Source organism: Erpetoichthys calabaricus, chromosome 10 (genome assembly GCF_900747795.2).
Source record: "Erpetoichthys calabaricus chromosome 10, fErpCal1.3, whole genome shotgun sequence".
Lineage (NCBI taxonomy): Eukaryota > Metazoa > Chordata > Cladistia > Polypteriformes > Polypteridae > Erpetoichthys > Erpetoichthys calabaricus.
This window is the reverse complement of record NC_041403.2, coordinates 78,132,177-78,150,209: the sequence shown is the minus strand read 5'-3', so window position 1 is coordinate 78,150,209 and position 18,033 is coordinate 78,132,177. Positions and strand designations below refer to the sequence as shown.

Sequence of the window (18,033 nt, the reverse complement as noted above, 5' to 3'; positions counted from 1 at the left end):
GAATTTTGTTGTGTGTTTGTGGTAGAAAGATACTAGGTCCTCATGATGCTTACACACAGTGACAGTAAATGTAGGATGCAGAGTTTGGCTTTTGTGATGTTTGCAAAATGCAACCTGTGAGCAGGTAATTTTCAGGGAAATGTGTACTCCACCCTACATTTCCTGCAAAACGGAATCATTAGTATTCTAAGGTAACCTAAGGCCCTTTTATTTGAGTCCACATGGGTTCTTTATCCAGTTTCTCATTAAGTTGTTTCCTCATAAAACTAGCAATACATTTGCTTTAGCAGCAGTACTACTAGTTCACTTTAAGCAATTGCCAGTTTTTCTTGTGTGCAATGCTTCTTGGTTTAAGAATTAATGAAACATTTTATCATGAATGTTGGTTGAAATTTCCAGCTAGCAATCAACTTCACGCTGTTTGCATATGTTAATCTTCAGAACCTGTGTGTGTGCCACTTGGACTGTTGAATTTAAGCTGGGTGCGAATCAGGCATGTATGTAGCTGATACAAGGCCTATCTGAGGATCCTAAAGTTAGCAATGGCAAAAGACGAAAATGAACAGAACTCGGGATAATCCAGTGCTTTAAGAAGGGCAAGTTTAAGCTGCTTCAAATGAAAATAATTATTTCTCAGATTTGCAGGGTGTCAGCACGATACTGAAGTGTGCATCCTACTCGTGAGAGTATATCCATCCATAAATTTTGACTACACGGTATGTGAGCAAGGAGATTTAGAAAGTGTTGGCAGGGCAAATTAAACATTTCAGAGCCAAGCCAAGGTCCTGAGGTGATTTTGTCACTTTGTTATATCTGTGATTTAAGAGCAATAAAGGATGTTTGCTTCTCTTGTGGCAGTATACTAAAGGTACAGTGGATCCCAAAATGTGCTGTGTTTGTTGTTTAATAATTCAGTCTCAAAAATGTTTTAAACTATGTCTCTTGACCTCCTAGAATGGACTGTTTTATTCCTGTAGTTTGACAAAACCCTTTGAAAATCAACACAGGAGGAGATGTGAAATTCTTGCAGATACGTAGGTCACAAGGTTAAACAGCTATGTGGCATAATGTGGTATTTGCTCATATTTGTGTTGAGCCTTGTGACTTTGTGAAATGATAATACCATAAAATAGTCAAAAACAGGTGCAGTTGTGAAATAAAAGTATTTTGTAACAGTGCCGTGTATTCCTGAAACTAAAACCAACTGTAACAGCTTAAGTAAGACCTCCTACTTGTGCCATGACAGCTTATAGTCCACCAAAAAATGTAATCAAAGCATTCTAGGTATAGCACTGTGAAGGTTTACACATATATATATATATATATATATATATATATATATATATATATACAGTTGTGCTTGAAAGTTTGTGAACCCTTTAGAATTTTCTATATTTCTGCATAAATATGACCTAAAAGTAGATAAAGAGAAACCAGTTAAACAAATGAGACAAAAATATTATACTTGGTAATTTATTTATCGAGGAAAATGATTGAATATTACATATCTGCGAGTGGCAAAAGTATGTGAACCTCTAGGATTACCAGTTAGTTTGAAGGTGACATTAGAGTCAGGTGTTTCCAATCAATGGGATGACAATCAGGTTTGAGTGGGCACCCTGTGTTATTTAAAAAACAGGGATCTATCAAAGTCTGCTCTTCACAACACATGTTTGTGGAAGTGTATCATGGCACGAACAAAGGAGATTTCTGGGGACCTCAGAAAAACAGTTACAAAACCGTCTCTAAAGAGTTTGGACTCCACCAATCCACAGTCAGACAGATTGTGTACAAATGGAGGAAATTCAAGACCATTGTTAGCCTCCCCAGGAGTGGTCGACCAACAAAGATCACTCCAAGAGCAAGGCGTGTAATAGTCGGCTAGGTCACAAAGGACCTCAGGGTAACTTCTAAGCAACTGAAGGCCTCTCTCACATTGGCTAATGTTCATGTTCATGAGTCCACCATCAGGAGAACACTGAACAACAATGGTGTGCACGGCAGGGTTGCAAGGAGAAAGCCACTGCTCTCCAAAAAAAAAAACATTGCTGCTCGTCTGCAGTTTGCTAAAGATCATGTGGACAAACCAGAAGGCTATTGGAAGAATGTTTTGTGGAATGTTTTTGGTTTAAATGAAAAGTATTATGTTTGGAGAAAGGAAAACACTGCATTCCAGCATAAGAACCTTATCCCATCTGTGAAACATGGTGGTGGTAGTATAATGGTTTGGGCCTGTTTTGCTGCATCTGGGCCAGGACGGCTTGCCTTCATTGATGGAACAATGAATTCTGAATTATATCATAGAATTCTAAAGGAAAATGTCTGAACTGAATCTCAAGAGAAGGTAGGTCATGCAGCAAGACAACGACCCTAAGCACACAAGTTGTTCTACCAAAGAATGGTTAAAGAAGAATAAAGTTAATGTTTTGGAATGGCCAAGTCAAAGTCCTGACCTTAATCCAATCGAAATATTGTGGAAATATTGAAGCGAGCAGTTAATGTCAGGAAACCCACCAACATCCCAGAGTTGAAGCTGTTCTATACGGAGGAATGGGCTAAAATTCCTCCAAGCCGGTGTGCAGGACTGATCAACAGTTACTGGAAATGTTTAGTTGCAGTTATTGCTGCAAAGGGGGGTCACACCAGATACTGAAAGCAAAGGTTCACATACTTTTGCCACTCACAAATATGTAATATTCGATCATTTTCCTTAATAAATAAATGACCAAGTATAATATTTTTGTCTCATTTGTTTAACTGGTTTCTCTTTATCTACTTTTAGGACTTGAGTGAAAATCTGATGATGTTTTAGGTCATATTTATGCAGAAATATAGAAAATTCTAAAGGGTTCACAAACTTTCAAGCACAATTGTATATGTATAGTTCAAACAATGAGGTAGTATCCTATTCATCACCTGTCACCAGTTGCGTGTGCGCCTGTGTTTTTACATTTAAAAGTAAATATATTCATATTTTTGAGGAAATAGGTAATTTTATTCAGCCTTGTAGATCCATCACCAATGTTTGTGTGGTGTTTGCTTGTCCTTGCAGTCCCTGTGTTTTTTTTCCCCACAAATACTGCTCACAAACCAAAGATATGCCTGTCTGGTCAAATGGTAGTTTTAAACTGGGCCAGTATAGGTGTGTTCATGTGTGAGCCCAGTGATAGTCTGGTGTCTTTACCACAGTTGGTTCCTTAGATGGTAATGCTGCTGAGATTACTCCAGCCTTCCCACAAGCCCTGAATAGTATTGATCAAATCTGATAATATTATTCTCAAGCAATGAATACTAATCAACCATAACTATAACCCTAAGTTTTAGGGTTATCTATTGAAAAATTTTGCTGGTTGAAATTTACTTAAGGTTCAAGATAATTGTCATGTATACAAAATATTGTGAAATTCTTACATATATACACAAACACACCATTTTTTTGAAAAACAATATATATTGTTATATGCACTTGAAGATAAATTATAGACTAATGTCAATAGTTCCATGTTAAACAGTGAAAAGAAGAGTTTTACAGGTTACTTTTCTAAAGAGAACTAGCATGCATGTGTTAGATGGGAAAGTATGTTTAGTATTCCAAATACAGTCCCAGTGTTTTTGGTCACAGAGAGTAAGACTCCAAGTGAGACGTCTGTACCTACAGTAGACAAAAACGTTCTTTAAGGACTCAAATATTTAAGGAGCTAAAGTGGACATTTATAGCAAGACCACATGGGAGATAACCACAGGATTGTGTCTTGTTTTACACCAAAAAATATTGTGGTAAAGAAAGACTGTATCAATATGCACATTTTAGTACAGCATACTTGAAAAAGTAATGTTTGGCAACAAATATAACATGAACAGGAATATCCAGTCTAAAGACACAGAGAACGAAGCAATGATTGAAACAAAGTAGGAGTGGACCAAAGGTGGAATGCCAGTCTATTACTTGTGTGTGATTCTGAGGTAGAGAAACAGAAAGATGAACACTGAATGAGCCCCGAGAAGGGAGCTGAACTGAGGTCCTAGCCCTTCGAAACAACACCGCTACTCACTACGCATGAATGAAGACTGATGTTTGTCTCTTTGTGTCTGTAATGAAGATCAAGCTCTGGGCCACAGTGTGCTTGGATAGTTGAGTTTTATAAGGAGTGCCTGAGAAGTCCTGTGAGTTTAACAGATTAAAAGGAGCCTAGAGAAGACTAAATAACCTAATCAGCCTGCAGCTTTTTCAGTAGATTTATGCTGACTCAAAAGAGTTTTTAGAGTAAAATGGTTATTCATGTCAAAGTGTGGCATTATAAAATATGACCAATGAATGGACCTTTTTGTAGACTTTGAAGAAAGCAAATTGGGAGTAAAGATACTGTATGTATATGTGGGAAGTGTTTAAAGTAACGCAATAATACATTTGAACTTGAAATATAATAGAATAAGAACTGAAATGATCCATTGTTTTATATATTTGTGTGAAGTTAGACTATTTTCTGATTACTGAAATACCTTTGTATTGTTATGATTAATAATGAAATCATTAATATGTTAGTGAAAAGGAGTGAATCTAAGAATTTCACTGCACTTTAATACATTTAGTGTCAGTATTGACCCTATGAATCATTCACCCTTGTAGCAACAGAGAGGGTTGTGCAAGGAGTCACAGAATTAGACATTTGCAGCCCTACACCAGCATATGTGTCTGCTGTACTCTTAGTACGTTCTTCCCAGCTAGGAGTCTATTGATTACGTCACTCTTGTTAGCAGAGTCGGCGATGCTACCAAATGACTGCTACAGTGAACATTGGAGTCACTGGTAATACAGCATAATTGAGTACACTCCATTGGAACGCAGAACCGGACCATCTGAATGGTAAAAATGAAAACCATATTGTTTGACACATGCTTGTGCAGCTGATCTGACAAAATTACATGAATAATGGCACAATCTTATGAGATCATAGCAACTTGGCCGATACAATGTAAAAGATGGAAGTAAACATAAGGAATGTTGGAGATGCAGTGGATGCTAAATAAATAATGATGGTTAATTTTAAACAATATATATTGAGTAAGACAGCAAATGAAAGTCTAGGGTATAAACAACAAACATTTTAACTTGTCAGCAAATATTCTCTTCACTAAAGCTATATTATTGGGGTTTTCCCTGTTAGCTAAAACAGGTTTACCTGCTTAAGATGTCTGAAAGGTTTAAGAATACCTTAGATACCTCCTCTTTTATTTTATCCCTTACACGATCTGTCTTCAAATGTCCGTACCAGTCAGATCTCCTTTAACTCTGTAGCTTACGGAATGTGAGTGAACACCGAAGTTCTTCTTTTTTAACTGGTTTGTTTTTACAATCAAATGATTCTTTACCCTTCAAATTAATCATTACTTTTCTAAAGGAAAGTGATTATATCCACAAATGTTATGATTTGCTTATATGAACATGAGCATGCAGTATTAAAAGAAATGAATAAATGCAAATTGCCTCATATGTAAACCCAACCACAGTTCAATATACCCACCAGCTTTTGTAACAGAGTGTGACTTTAATAAATCAAAGAGCCAGTCACTGGGACAAACCTGGAGGGACCAGGGTAGCAAAATATATCAGTAAAGTAAGAGTTCTGTAGCCTTCCAGAGAGAAAATTATAAAAATCATAGCAAAATGATTTAGAATTCAGTCTACTGAAAGACAAATCATTTGCTAATATTTAAGAAAGGAATGGACATTCTCCCATATTATCCAACCGACCATCCATAAAATCCACAAAGGATATCCAAAAGATCCTCCATTTGACACCTGAGGGCATCCAGAGTTCTGCCTCAATGATATAATCAGCTAAACAGCAGTGTTACCAAGGAAAAAACTCTTGTGCTCTTAAGAACAGAACATTACTAGGTAGTCCTGCAATATTTAAGAGGAATGCTTTCTGGATACAAAAGTTTAAAATGTATTTATTAAGGTTTTTTCAACATTAATGGATGTAGGAAAAATAAAACACTGCTAATTGACAAAATAACCATATCCTCACAGTCAGGTATGATGAGTGTTGTGTTTTGCCCATGGGCATTGATGACTCACAATCATTAAGGGAGTTATGAAATCTGAGTCAGATCAAAATATTCTAGTAGAAGAGACATCAGGTCATCATTTTTTTAAGTTGATCTGTTAGAGTGTATCTTAAAGCCTGAGAATGAGCATAAATATTCTAGCAAATCTGCCAAAAAGCAGATGAAGATATTTTCTATTTGGAAATCACCAAGTCAAAGTTTACATCTACAGTCTAATAGAAAGATTGTGTGAAATCCAAAAACAGCTTATACATACAAATGTGTAAATTTCTGGAGAGATTGAAACCATAAAGAGAATGGGAAACGATTCCTAAAATTGGTGTCAAAGGTTGAGTAACACCTATAAAAAAAGTTTGCAGAAAAACCTGCCGACGCTTAATTTTGATTTAGTTGGTTTAAAAAATGTTTTTGCTTCTTCGTAAGTGATGGGACAACAGTGTGGCACAGAGATACAATAGTTAGCGCTGCTACCTCAGAGCTCCAGAGCCCCGGGTTCAAATTTGAACTACGTGGAGTTTGCATTTTCCTCAGGTGTCCATATGATTGTTAATTTGCAGCTGATTCTTGATTTTCTGTTATTGGCTTGTTATGTGAGAGTGTGCCATGTGTGGAAGCGTTGCCCAGTTCATGAATTGTTCCAGCCTTTTTCCTGATGCTGTTCTCTGGCTCCTCACAAACCTATACTGGAATAAGTGGATTTTAAAATGTTAACAAATGACATAAAATGCACCATTGTATGTGTCTCACTAAATTAGACTTTAATAGCTATTGAAAAGTGGTGTTCAGAAGAAAGATATTTTAAGATGAAATATGAAAGATTCGCATACTTCCAGTTGTGAGACCTGGGGACCTGGGTTCGCTTCCCGGGTCCTCCCTGCGTGGAGTTTGCATGTTCTCCCCGTGTCTGCGTGGGTTTCCTCCGGGCGCTCCGGTTTCCTCCCACAGTCCAAAGACATGCTGGTTAGGTGGATTGGTGATTCTAAATTGGCCCTAGTGTGTGCTTGGTGTGTGGATGTGTTTGTGTGTGTCCTGCGGTGGGTTGGCACCCTGCCCGGGATTGGTTCCTGCCTTGTGCCCTGTGTTGGCTGGGATTGGCTCCAGCAGACCCCCGTGACCCTGTGTTCGGATTCAGTGGGTTGGAAAATGAATGGATGGATGGATGGACATACTTCCAAGTGGCTGTGTATGACTCAATATGTGTTTCTATTTCAATGTTTGAAATTTTGTTCCCACGAGTTGTGTCTCCGTTGTGTAGACTGCAGCTGGTGTTTTGTACAAGAATTGCAAAGACTTTCCACAATGTACTATTTGTTCCCCTCTGATATTAATACAGAAAACTCTGTGTCCAGATGTAAATAAGCCACCAGAGAGGCAGCTGCAAAACAGCACTGGGAATAGAGAATTGCAATAGTTGGATGTTATGTTGCTATAGATATTGACAAATGAGAGTTTTTGCTTTTAGCTATTGGGAATCCAAGTGAGTAGTGAAATGTCTGCATTTTGTTGCAAAGAAATTCTAACATCTCAATATTTCATTGATATTTGTCATACTTCAATAAATTATCTCCATTGTGCACACTGACGAATATCAAATGAAAATTATGTTTCAGTATTTCAGATTAAGAAGACTCGATCATTGCCTGACATGTTTGTACCATTAAGTGTTACTCTTGTGTATAATTTGTTGACAGGCTATAATGGAAGCATCCTTTATTAGAAACTGCAGTGGTCCACAAAAACGACATTAACCTGTGACATCTGCAAGGCAGAGATAAGGAAAACTTTTTTAGCATTGTTCTTCACCCATAAAGAAAAAATGTGGCCACAGATTAGATGAGAGCATTGGAGGCAGGATTAGACCTGGACATTTGAGTGTGCTAGAAGAGCACAGTTAAGAAGAATGTCACAGCAAAGGTGCAAGGTTTTTAAACTGGGAACGGGAGCTCAGACACAGTGTTAAGATGAAGGAAGCAACAACTCCGTCGATATCACAGGCAATATGAAACACATTGGACGAGCATTCTGAAGCTCTTCCTCAGTGTAATTTGCTTGAGGTTTTTTTTTTTTTTTTTATAATGATGAATGGCTTCAACAAATTATATTTAAAAAAAATTCAATTAACTTATACTCCATCAAAGTATTTTTCAAAAATAAATAAATAAATGAAAGTAGCCTCCAGTGGTGGTGTCATTCGTGTTGTGATTTAGCAACGTTAGTCTGAAGCAGCCCCTTTCATTGGACTGGCAGCCTGCTCTCAGAGGTAAATTTTAAACCACAATTTGCAAAAGCAGAAGCTTGCCTTTTAACATTTAAGATTCTTTTTGATAAATCCTATTTGCTTTTTGAAGTTTAAACCCCTTTGCCAAGACAAGTATGAATAAATTTGACTTTAGGTGGCATTTCAGTGTTGCTTCCTCTATGGGTTAATTTTTGAAATGACTGCTCTCATAAATCTGCTTTGGATTTTAGAGTGGCAATGCTAAAGTTCTCTAGCGTTTGGATCAGGAATTGCCAGCTAATCAACAAAAGTAAAGGTGACTGAACCCATAAAAATTAAAATTAGTGGTGCCAAAAATATATGCAGCTTTCCCTTATCACTGCCACACAATCCGGGGTCTGTTGAATTTTTTTTTCTTAATTTCATACACAGTTTGAGTATATATCTTGGAGATGTAAAAAGCGTGTAAGTCTTAAAAAAGAAAAATTTTCTGAAGCCTTTATAAAAAAAAATAAAAAGTTATTAAATGAACGTTGGGCCATTTTAATGTTACAAAGTTAAAACCCCAACTGAACCTTTTTATTAAGAGTGGGCTCAAAAGCTGTTTGTGGTTTCTGAGATGAAATCAGTTTCAGAATCTTACATTAAATATTGACTTGCACAGGAGAATCAGTTTTCTGTGGAAGGCTGCAGGGCTGTTTTACAGTCCAAAGGGTAAAGAAACATTTGAAGCCTTGCTTCCATTCCAGACAATGCTTTTGTAATTCCCCTTAACCCTATTTACTGCCTCATTTCCTGGCAAATAATAACAATCAAGTGTCCTTGATTTTGGAAAGCCTGCTTGTTTCACTTAGATCTTAGGGTCAAGAACATTTTCTAAATTGAATTGAAAGTACGTTGCTTAAACCAGAGCCATGCTTCATGCTATAACCAGTGCAAATTCAGTCAAACCTCATTTACCTTGGCTGCACTTTTCAACCTTCTAAAACACACAAGTATCACAGAGATTGAGAGACGTATGAATAAGTATGTATATTGTTCTGCTTACAAAATTGTCACACTAGTGATCATCGGTCAGGGTCTACCGAGCATCTTAAACCAAAAAGTAAGCAAGCAGCTATTTTGGGGGTGGAAAATGACAATTTGAGAATCCTTAAAATGCTAAATGTGTATACTTTAGCTCAAATAAACTGAAAATAATGTGAATGTATAACAATAAAAGTCTGACTTGTTGTTGATCGACATATAATGTTGCATTTGGCTTGCAATTATTTTCTCAAGAAGCATACTTTCTGTAGGTGAGGTTTTTAAATTTAAACCTGATTTTAGCTTATAATGTGTGGTTATTTGTATATGAGAAAATGATCATGATGTCTTGCCATTCAAAGCTATTAAGAACATACAGTAGGTTTGGAATGGATTCACTCAGTATAGTTTAAAATACTTTGACTAGTACAGAATGACTTTCCTTCCTCCCTTCGATTCTCTTTTATTACAGAAGTGACATATGTGACAGGGGCTGGAGTTTTCTTACTGAGTGAAAGAAAAACAAATAGTCTGAAAATCTGTGGAGAGTTGCTTCAGGCCTGAAGAGTCTATATTGTTCATAAATAACAGACCACTTTACTGCAACCTCTTGAGCACAGAAGATTTAAGGAAAAAATAACAGTGACTCAAAGTTAGTGATTGTGCTCCATTCTGCATCCCAGGAAAAAAAAAAGACTGCAGTGGATCCCATTCAGAAAGCTAATAGCATTATCATTAGCATGACCTCTAAACTAGTCAGTTAGAAAGGACTGTGTTAATTTTCTGGCATGAAAAATCTGAAGAGTTGTATGGCTTCCTCTTAGAGCTTTGCTAGTGGGAGTTAAGAATCTATTCAAGTGGGAAACATCCAGATTGTGCATTCTTCCTTGAAGTGTACAATTAGATTAGCAAATGGATCTTTACAGCAGTCCAATTTATGCATTGTATTAAAGATACAGGCCTTCTGATAAGAGGGTACTGTACATAACTAAAAGTTTTGTTTAACCTGTGATATGAAAACCTGAGACGGGTATTGCACTTAATAAAGGGACTCATAAAGATTCCCTGAGTAACTGCTTGCCAAACAATTCAGTTCATGCTTAACTTAGGCATATGTCTTACATCTTAGTAACACAGATATTTAAACAATTACTCATAAAACAAATATTTATTTTACCCAACAACAAATAAAAAACTAGATAGTCCCAAAATTTGTGTTTGTGTTGCTTGAGTTTCACCTGTTTGGTGGGAGCTACAGAATAATCTATTGACTGGCAGTGGTATTTTTAAGTGGCATTTACCGTGAATATTGTTAAAAAAGAAATGCTGTCTCTGCTTTCCATCTTACTTGCAAACCAGCTAGCTTGACTGACGAACAATAGGGTAATTTCAATAAACCTAAATTTGAGGAATAATAAGCCACTTGTGTTGTCAACTGCAGTTCATTAGAAATAAATTGGTGACCCTGTGTTCGGATTCAGTGGGTTGGAAAATGGATGGATGGATAACACCTCATTTGGCACTGGTGTTATAAATAAGTCAAAAATGTCCATTAGAGTGCTATGAGATCTTGCTGGGACATGTGTATACCATAACAAATCAGGAATAAAGTTGTGTCATTTTGTGGTACCTGGGGGCTATGATGTTCTCTACCACCAAAATAATACCTGTTGCACAGATCAGTGGATTTGATAGTTTCTTTTAGAGAGGTCAGATTTTGGATAAGTCTTCTGCTCCTTCACCTGTCAAAACGTACACTTCTTGTACACCATTAAATATAAATGGATTTGGATCAAATGTGAAGGAAGTGTCAAACTGTGGACCTCATCGTTCATCATTCATTGAAGCAAACAAAACAGAAGGAAAAGGTCTAAGCGTAGGACAGCTTGGAGTTGACAGCTATAAAGTTTTAAAAAGAGAGATCCTGTAAAGACAGTAAGAAAAGAGTGACTTTGCGGTTTGAGATTGATAAACTCTGGCATATAGAGAATCACAGAAATCCAAAATTTTGAAACACAAAAATTCTTGAACTAATGTAGCTCATATCTGGTAATAACCATGTCAAATAAAACACTAAACATTGGCATCAGTTAACATTCTAGCTAATGGTAGTGAAATGTAATACAGATTGGGGGTTGTCTATTAATTAAATGGCATAACCACTGTACTAACTAGTCAGTTACTCAGAGAAATATTTTTTGAACACTGCACGATGTGGAAAAACATACAGGAAGTCACTGGTAAACATTTGTCTGTAAGAATAACGAATGTTGTTTTAAGTAGGCCTTGAACATCTAAAAGTGGTGTAGTCAGTAAAGCGGCCTGTTTTAGTCTTTTCTTATTTTCATTTGCACCTGTGTACTTTTGCATCGACACATATGTCTACTACAGCATAACTTACATTGTAATACTTTCTGCTTATATTCTAATGCAGGGTTTCCCAAGGGGGTGGCACAGTGGGTAGCGCTGCTGCCTCACTATTGGGGGACCTGGATTCACTTCCTGGGTCCTCCCTGTGTGGAGTTTGCATGTTCTCCCCGTGTCTGCGTGGGTTTCCTCCGGGCACTCCGGTTTCCTCCCACAGTCCAAAGACATGCAGGTTAGGTGGATTGGCGATTCTAAATTGGCCCTAGTGTGTGCTTGGTGTGTGGGTGTGTTTGTGTGTGTCCTGCAGTGGGTTGGCACCCTGCCCAGGATTGGTTCCTGCCTTGTGCCCTGTGTTGGCTGGGATTGGCTCCAGCAGACCCCCGTGACCCTGTGTTCGGATTCAGTGGGTTGGAAAATGGATGGATGGATAGGTGTCTCAAGGTCAGTCATGGGGTACCACTGTGGCTCCAAGTTTACACTCCAACCAGTTTCACAAATAAATGGTTCAGTCTTAATTCTAACTGATCTGTTTAATTAGTCGTCGTCGTCTCTTTTTTACATTCAGAAACATATGCTAGCATACTCATAAATCTAAAAAAAAATTAGATAATATTAAGATTATAATCTTATAATGTTAACTCTCTTTTACCATATTCTTTTTGCTTCACTTTTTCCTGTGAAGTTTACTTCCTTAATTGTACTCAAATACTGATAATTAGTGATGAGCAGTGCAGACAGAAGTGCAAATGACACTGAATACTAAAGGGAAGCGGCCACTTCAGTGTAAAATTCACTTGTGAGCTAACTAATAAGAAATGCCTTAAATGACCAAAACATAGGAAAGAACAAAATCTTAAAAAAGCAAGAAAAAGAACAATAGTCAATGTCGTACACACAAGTGCTTGCTATGTTCCTCTAAAAATGTATTAAGTTCATTTTGTATTTTCTGGATTGACACAAAAAAGGTAGAAACTGGGAAATAACCGTTTGTTTAATGAAAGCAGGAGTCCAGCTAAAAGTGGAAAGCAGTTGGGATGGTTTTACAGTAATCCCTCCTCCATCGCAGGGGTTGCGTTCCAGAGCCACCCGCGAAATAAGAAAATCCGCGAAGTAGAAACCATATGTTTATATGGTTATTTTTATATTGTCATGCTTGGGTCACAGATTTGCGCAGAAACACAGGAGGTTGTAGAGAGACAGGAACGTTATTCAAACACTGCAAACAAACATTTGTCTCTTTTTCAAAAGTTTAAACTGGGCTCCATGACAAGACAGAGATGACAGTTCCGTTTCACAATTAAAAGAATGCAAACATATCTTCCTTTTCAAAGGAGCAAACAAATCAATAGTGCTGTTTGGCTTTTAAGTATGCGAAGCACCGCGGCACAAAGCTGTTGAAGGCGGCAGCTCACACCTCCTCCGTCAGGAGCAGAGAGATAGAGAGAAACAGATAAAAAAATCAATACGTGCCCTTCGTGCTTTTAAGTATGCGAAGCACCGTTCAGCATGTCGTTTCAGGAAGCAGCTGCAGCTGCACAAAAGATAGCAACGTGAAGATAATCTTTCAGCATTTTTAGACGAGCGTCCGTATCGTCTAGGTGTGCGAACAGCCCCCCTGCTTACACCCCCTACGTCAGCGCAAGAGAGAGAGAGAGAAAGTAAGCTGGGTAGCTTCTCAGCCATCTGCCAATAGTGTCCCTTGTATGAATTCAACTGGGCAAACCAACTGAGGAAGCATGTACCAGAAATTAAAAGACCCATTGTCCGCAGAAACCCGCGAAGCAGCGAATAATCCGCGATATATATTTAAATATGCTTACATATAAAATCCGCGATGGAGTGAAGCCACGAAAGGCGAAGCGCGATATAGCGAGGGATTACTGTATTACTAATTAGCACAAATTGAATGTGACATTGAAGTAGCAGCTCTTCTTTAACATTCAGCATCATTGGCACTCATCATCGCTAATTTTCAGTATTTGGATACAACTTAAGGAGCAAACTCCACAGAAATAAGGTGAATTTAAATAAAAATGGTAAAACAAACTTAAATGTTTGAAACTACAACAAGGAAAACACGTTTCTGAATTTCTTATAATTGCAAATATCATACTGGAGCACTAAATGCAGAATAAGAAAAGAAAAATTGATGTGACATAAGAGTGACCCACTGATTTAGGACACTGGTTGGAATGAAAGCCTGTAGCCACAGTGCTACCCCAGGACTGAAGCTGTTCTAAGTTAAAGTTCAGTCTCTACACATACTGTATTTGTCTTTGGTTATTATTGATAAAGATTGAATTAAAAAAATAAATTATAAGCAGAACAGACATGACATTATTAGAGAGTATAAAATAAAACCTAGTCCAAATAGAGATGGAGTTCTGTGATATTTTGGAGAAACGTCAAAGGCCTGTCCTAGAGATACTTTCAGCCATCAGGTATCGAGATTTGTGTTTCTGTTTTTTTGTGAGCTGGTATTTCTAAAGACCATTACAATAGTCTTTTTTTATTAGAAAAAAAAACTTGAAATTAACTTCCATGGTGATTGTGAATATAAGTATCCTGTCCAAATAACCATTCTGATGATGGATATTTCAAAGAAACTACTTCAGACATGTAATAGAAATGAAGCAACTAGACATGCCACTGTCTGAAGCAGAATGGCAATTCCAGCAGAAATCTAGTGATGCTGCTCTACAGACTAGCAATGTGAACTCAATCATAGTTGCTGTAAGAGTAATGCTTTGTGTAACGTTAAATGTTTCATGTTGACAGTCATTTTAGTTAATGTATACTGTTACTCATAGTTCATTATGAAGAAGTGCAGGCGCAGTGAATATATATTCAAGTGAGTTCAGCCATTTGACCAATTTCTGCTTAAATGTTCTTCTGTAATCCACAGTGAGGTACCCACTCTCAATAGACAACATGTGTGTATGCCCCATGTTGGAATACCAAAGCACACACTCCAGTAGTGTAGCAGCTTAATTTGCAGTAAGGCAGTTCTGCTTCTCCTGTTGGAATGCCATGTGTCGTGCAGTGCAGGCTGGTGTTTTGATCACAATGGAGTGCCATTGATCCACAGTTTTATATAAAGAGAATGATCTTATCATTTGATAAATTTTGATGAAATTTCACTGATTTACTTTTTATGGCTGAAGGAAGCTTTAAGCTTCTGCTTGAAATCTCCAAAATGGAGTCTTGTATTATCATAAAGTTGCTCACAGGGAGCCAATTCATATTAGTTAAAGAGGAATACATTGTGGCCTCGAAGTACCCCCTGCCCGTTTTGTTACTTGCAGTTGTTTGTACGCTCACAAGTTTTTCGTTTAAGTTTCCCTCCCACTCACGTGCTCTCAGGTTCATTGTTGACTCTAATTTAACACTGTGTGAGTCAGTGTGGGGGTGTGTATGATTGTGCACTGTGATGGACTAGTGCCCCATTCAGGGCTTATTCCTGCCTTGCAGCAAAAAAAAGTAGGTGTAGAAAGTGGATTGATAGATGGAAATCATGATGCATATTTAGTTTTTAAGCACATTTTAGAGCTTTTGTAAAGCAGCAGGGTTTATGTTGCTGTAGTTAGTCCCTCTACTGCAATGCTGTAATTGTTTGTAATAAATATAATGAGGTTTGGTCTCCTGAGTGCATCTGGTGAGCTGTCAGAGGTGAAAAATAAAAAAATAAATGTGTCTCTTTATCTCTGCTGCTGTTCCATGAGATAATGGGTTGTGCTTTATTTTCAGTCCATCGATCCTGGACAGCAATTCACTTGGGAGAATTCAAATTTGGAAGTCAACAAACCAAAGAACCGCTATGCAAATGTCATCGCCTATGACCATTCCAGAGTCATCCTCACCTCTGTTGATGGCAAGTACCCTGAGCAACTTACTTTTTACCTGCCTTAAACTTCCACTATGTTTTACTGCTATTAAAAAAGCTTTGAGAAAATGAACAGTTTCTTTTAAAAGTAAGTAACTGGGGGTCATGTTTCTACTCTGGGAAATTTTAACCGAATAGTCAGCTTGCATTAACCCCATGATGTGTTTTTTTTATAAACTTGCACTGTTACTGTAGACCTTACATATGTTTATATGTCATCAGACTTCAAGTGTTCCCTCTTTGCCCTCACTCTATCCTTACGTGTACATTCTCTGACTAACAGGCGTACCAGGCAGTGACTATATCAATGCCAACTACATTGATGGTTACCGAAAGCAGAATGCCTACATTGCTACTCAGGGTCCACTTCCAGAGACACTCAGTGATTTCTGGAGGATGGTTTGGGAGCAGCGGACCAGTACTATAGTAATGATGACCCGGCTAGAAGAGAAGTCCAGGGTAAGTAAAAGTTACTTCAGTACATGTTCACTTTTGGAAAGTCTTCTACTTTTATGTTGATCATTTCATAAATGACCACTTAAACCATGTTTCCTAGCAGCATCAATGGGCACATGTCGATTTACGTTCTAGTGAAAATGCTGGGTGGGTAACCTCCACTCTGCATTTTGTCTCAAAATCATGTAGCGTTAGTCCATATAGTGTTTGCACATGCTTATTGTGCTTACATGGACTTTACTACCATCTGCCCAGAATCCTGAAGATTATGATAGTTAGTGATTCTGTATTACTCCTTTGGGAGGAGAGATTTAGGAGTTTGCGCAAGCGAGTCAAAGAACTGGCACCCTTCCAATTTGCTGTTTCATGCCTGCAGCTATACCACATTCACTTCAGAACAGGTAATCCACCTGAAGTTAAGTATGTTCAGGTCCGGCCAGTACTTGGATGGGAGACAGACCAGGAATAGCTTGGGTTTCTGCTGGAAGGTCAGCAGGGGGCATTACCCCGTGGACTGATTCCAATGCCCCAGTGCAATGATGGGGACACTGTGCTTCAAAAATGGCACTGTCCTGCGGGGATGAGGTCCTGACTCTCTATGGCCATAAAAGATCCCTGGGCATCCTTTGTAAAGATTATAGGGTATATCCCAATATCCTAGCTAAATTGTGTACCTTGGCCTAGTCATTCTGGCCTCCTAATCATCCCCCGTCTCTAACTGGCTAACTATCTTTTACTTTTTCACCACCTTACAGCTCAGGTGTGGTGAGCGTACTGGCGCAAAATGGCTGCCATTGCATCATCCAGGTGGATGCTGCACATCAGTGGTGGTTGAAATGGCTCCCCAACTTTCGATGTAATGTGCTTTGAGTAGTAAGAAACATGCTATATGCTGCAAGTGTAATGAATTATTATTATTTTTATGCCTTATGCCTGATGTTGTCAGACACTCAAAACTCTGAACTTGGAGGTGTTCGGTTTGAGAATATTTTGCTATATTACTTGCTGTTAATTTCCTTTCACCTATTTCATCAAAGAAACACCAAGTTGATATCTGAAGCTCTCCAAGTGCTTACTTACAAATTCAGTATTCCTGAAGTAACTTGCTCCATGAATACTATATCACTCTTCAGCATTAAGAATATTTTCTAATATTTGTGCAGTGTTCATTTCGTCCATGACCTTGTGAGATTATTCAAGAATTGTTTTAAAGTGACAACTGGCATCAACCCTACTTCTTCCATTCATAATTTCAAGCACTTCTTGTCACGTTTCCTTCAGCCAAATAACTAAAACTGCTTCCGTCATTGCCCAGCTCGCAATTTGTGGTCCTAGAATAAGCTTAATATGCCCTTTTAACTCTCTGTGAATGTTTTTAGCAACCTCTTTTCAAGTTGGCATCAGAACAGTACATTTTTTTTTATTTACATTGCTATGGATACTGTGCAAAGAAAAAGCATTTGTGTATAATTGATCAGTAAATGAAAAGTTGCACCACTGACCCTTTCTGGAACGAACAAAAAAAAAAAAAGAAATGTACTTAACAGAATACATAGCAGCTTATTGGTGCCCAGCAGGGAAGTTTAAGTGCAGGCATTGATAGAAATGTGATTAAACAGACTATTTAATGTAAGCATTTAGCATAAAAAGCACACGCACAAGTGCTTAAGCCCGCTTGAGCAGTATTTCCAATTAGAGCTGAGCTTCAGACTTTTCTTTTTATTTTCTGTTAACTTTTTTTTTTTTATTATAATTCATCTTCTATCTTTGGCCCGCAGCAAACTCTGCCCATAATTTTCCTGTGCAATAGGGGCACCGGAAAATCACTTGGTGTGGTACATTGCATGTCTCACTCAGTTGTGTTTCAAATGATATACACAGTGCACATCAAACGAGGTGTTTAAGGCAGAATTACAGGAGAAGCTCTGAGGTGACAGTGATGACATGCTAGATCAGCAAAACTCTAGAAATACACACACTGACCATCATAAATAACAGCAGATGCACTGCC

The 18,033-nt window shown here is 37.9% G+C and overlaps 1 protein-coding gene across 14 annotated transcripts in view; it reads left to right on the top strand.

The window, feature by feature from the left end:
* ptprfa (protein tyrosine phosphatase receptor type Fa) overlaps window positions 1-18,033 on the top strand; it is a 589,562-nt gene that overhangs the window by 550,678 nt on the left and 20,851 nt on the right. For all 14 annotated transcript variants that reach the window (XM_051933282.1, XM_051933291.1, XM_051933287.1 and 11 more), the window contains 2 exons: window positions 15,431-15,554; window positions 15,850-16,025. In XM_051933282.1, the coding sequence (XP_051789242.1) occupies window positions 15,431-15,554; window positions 15,850-16,025 (300 nt within the window). The remainder of the gene's footprint in view (window positions 1-15,430; window positions 15,555-15,849; window positions 16,026-18,033) is intronic.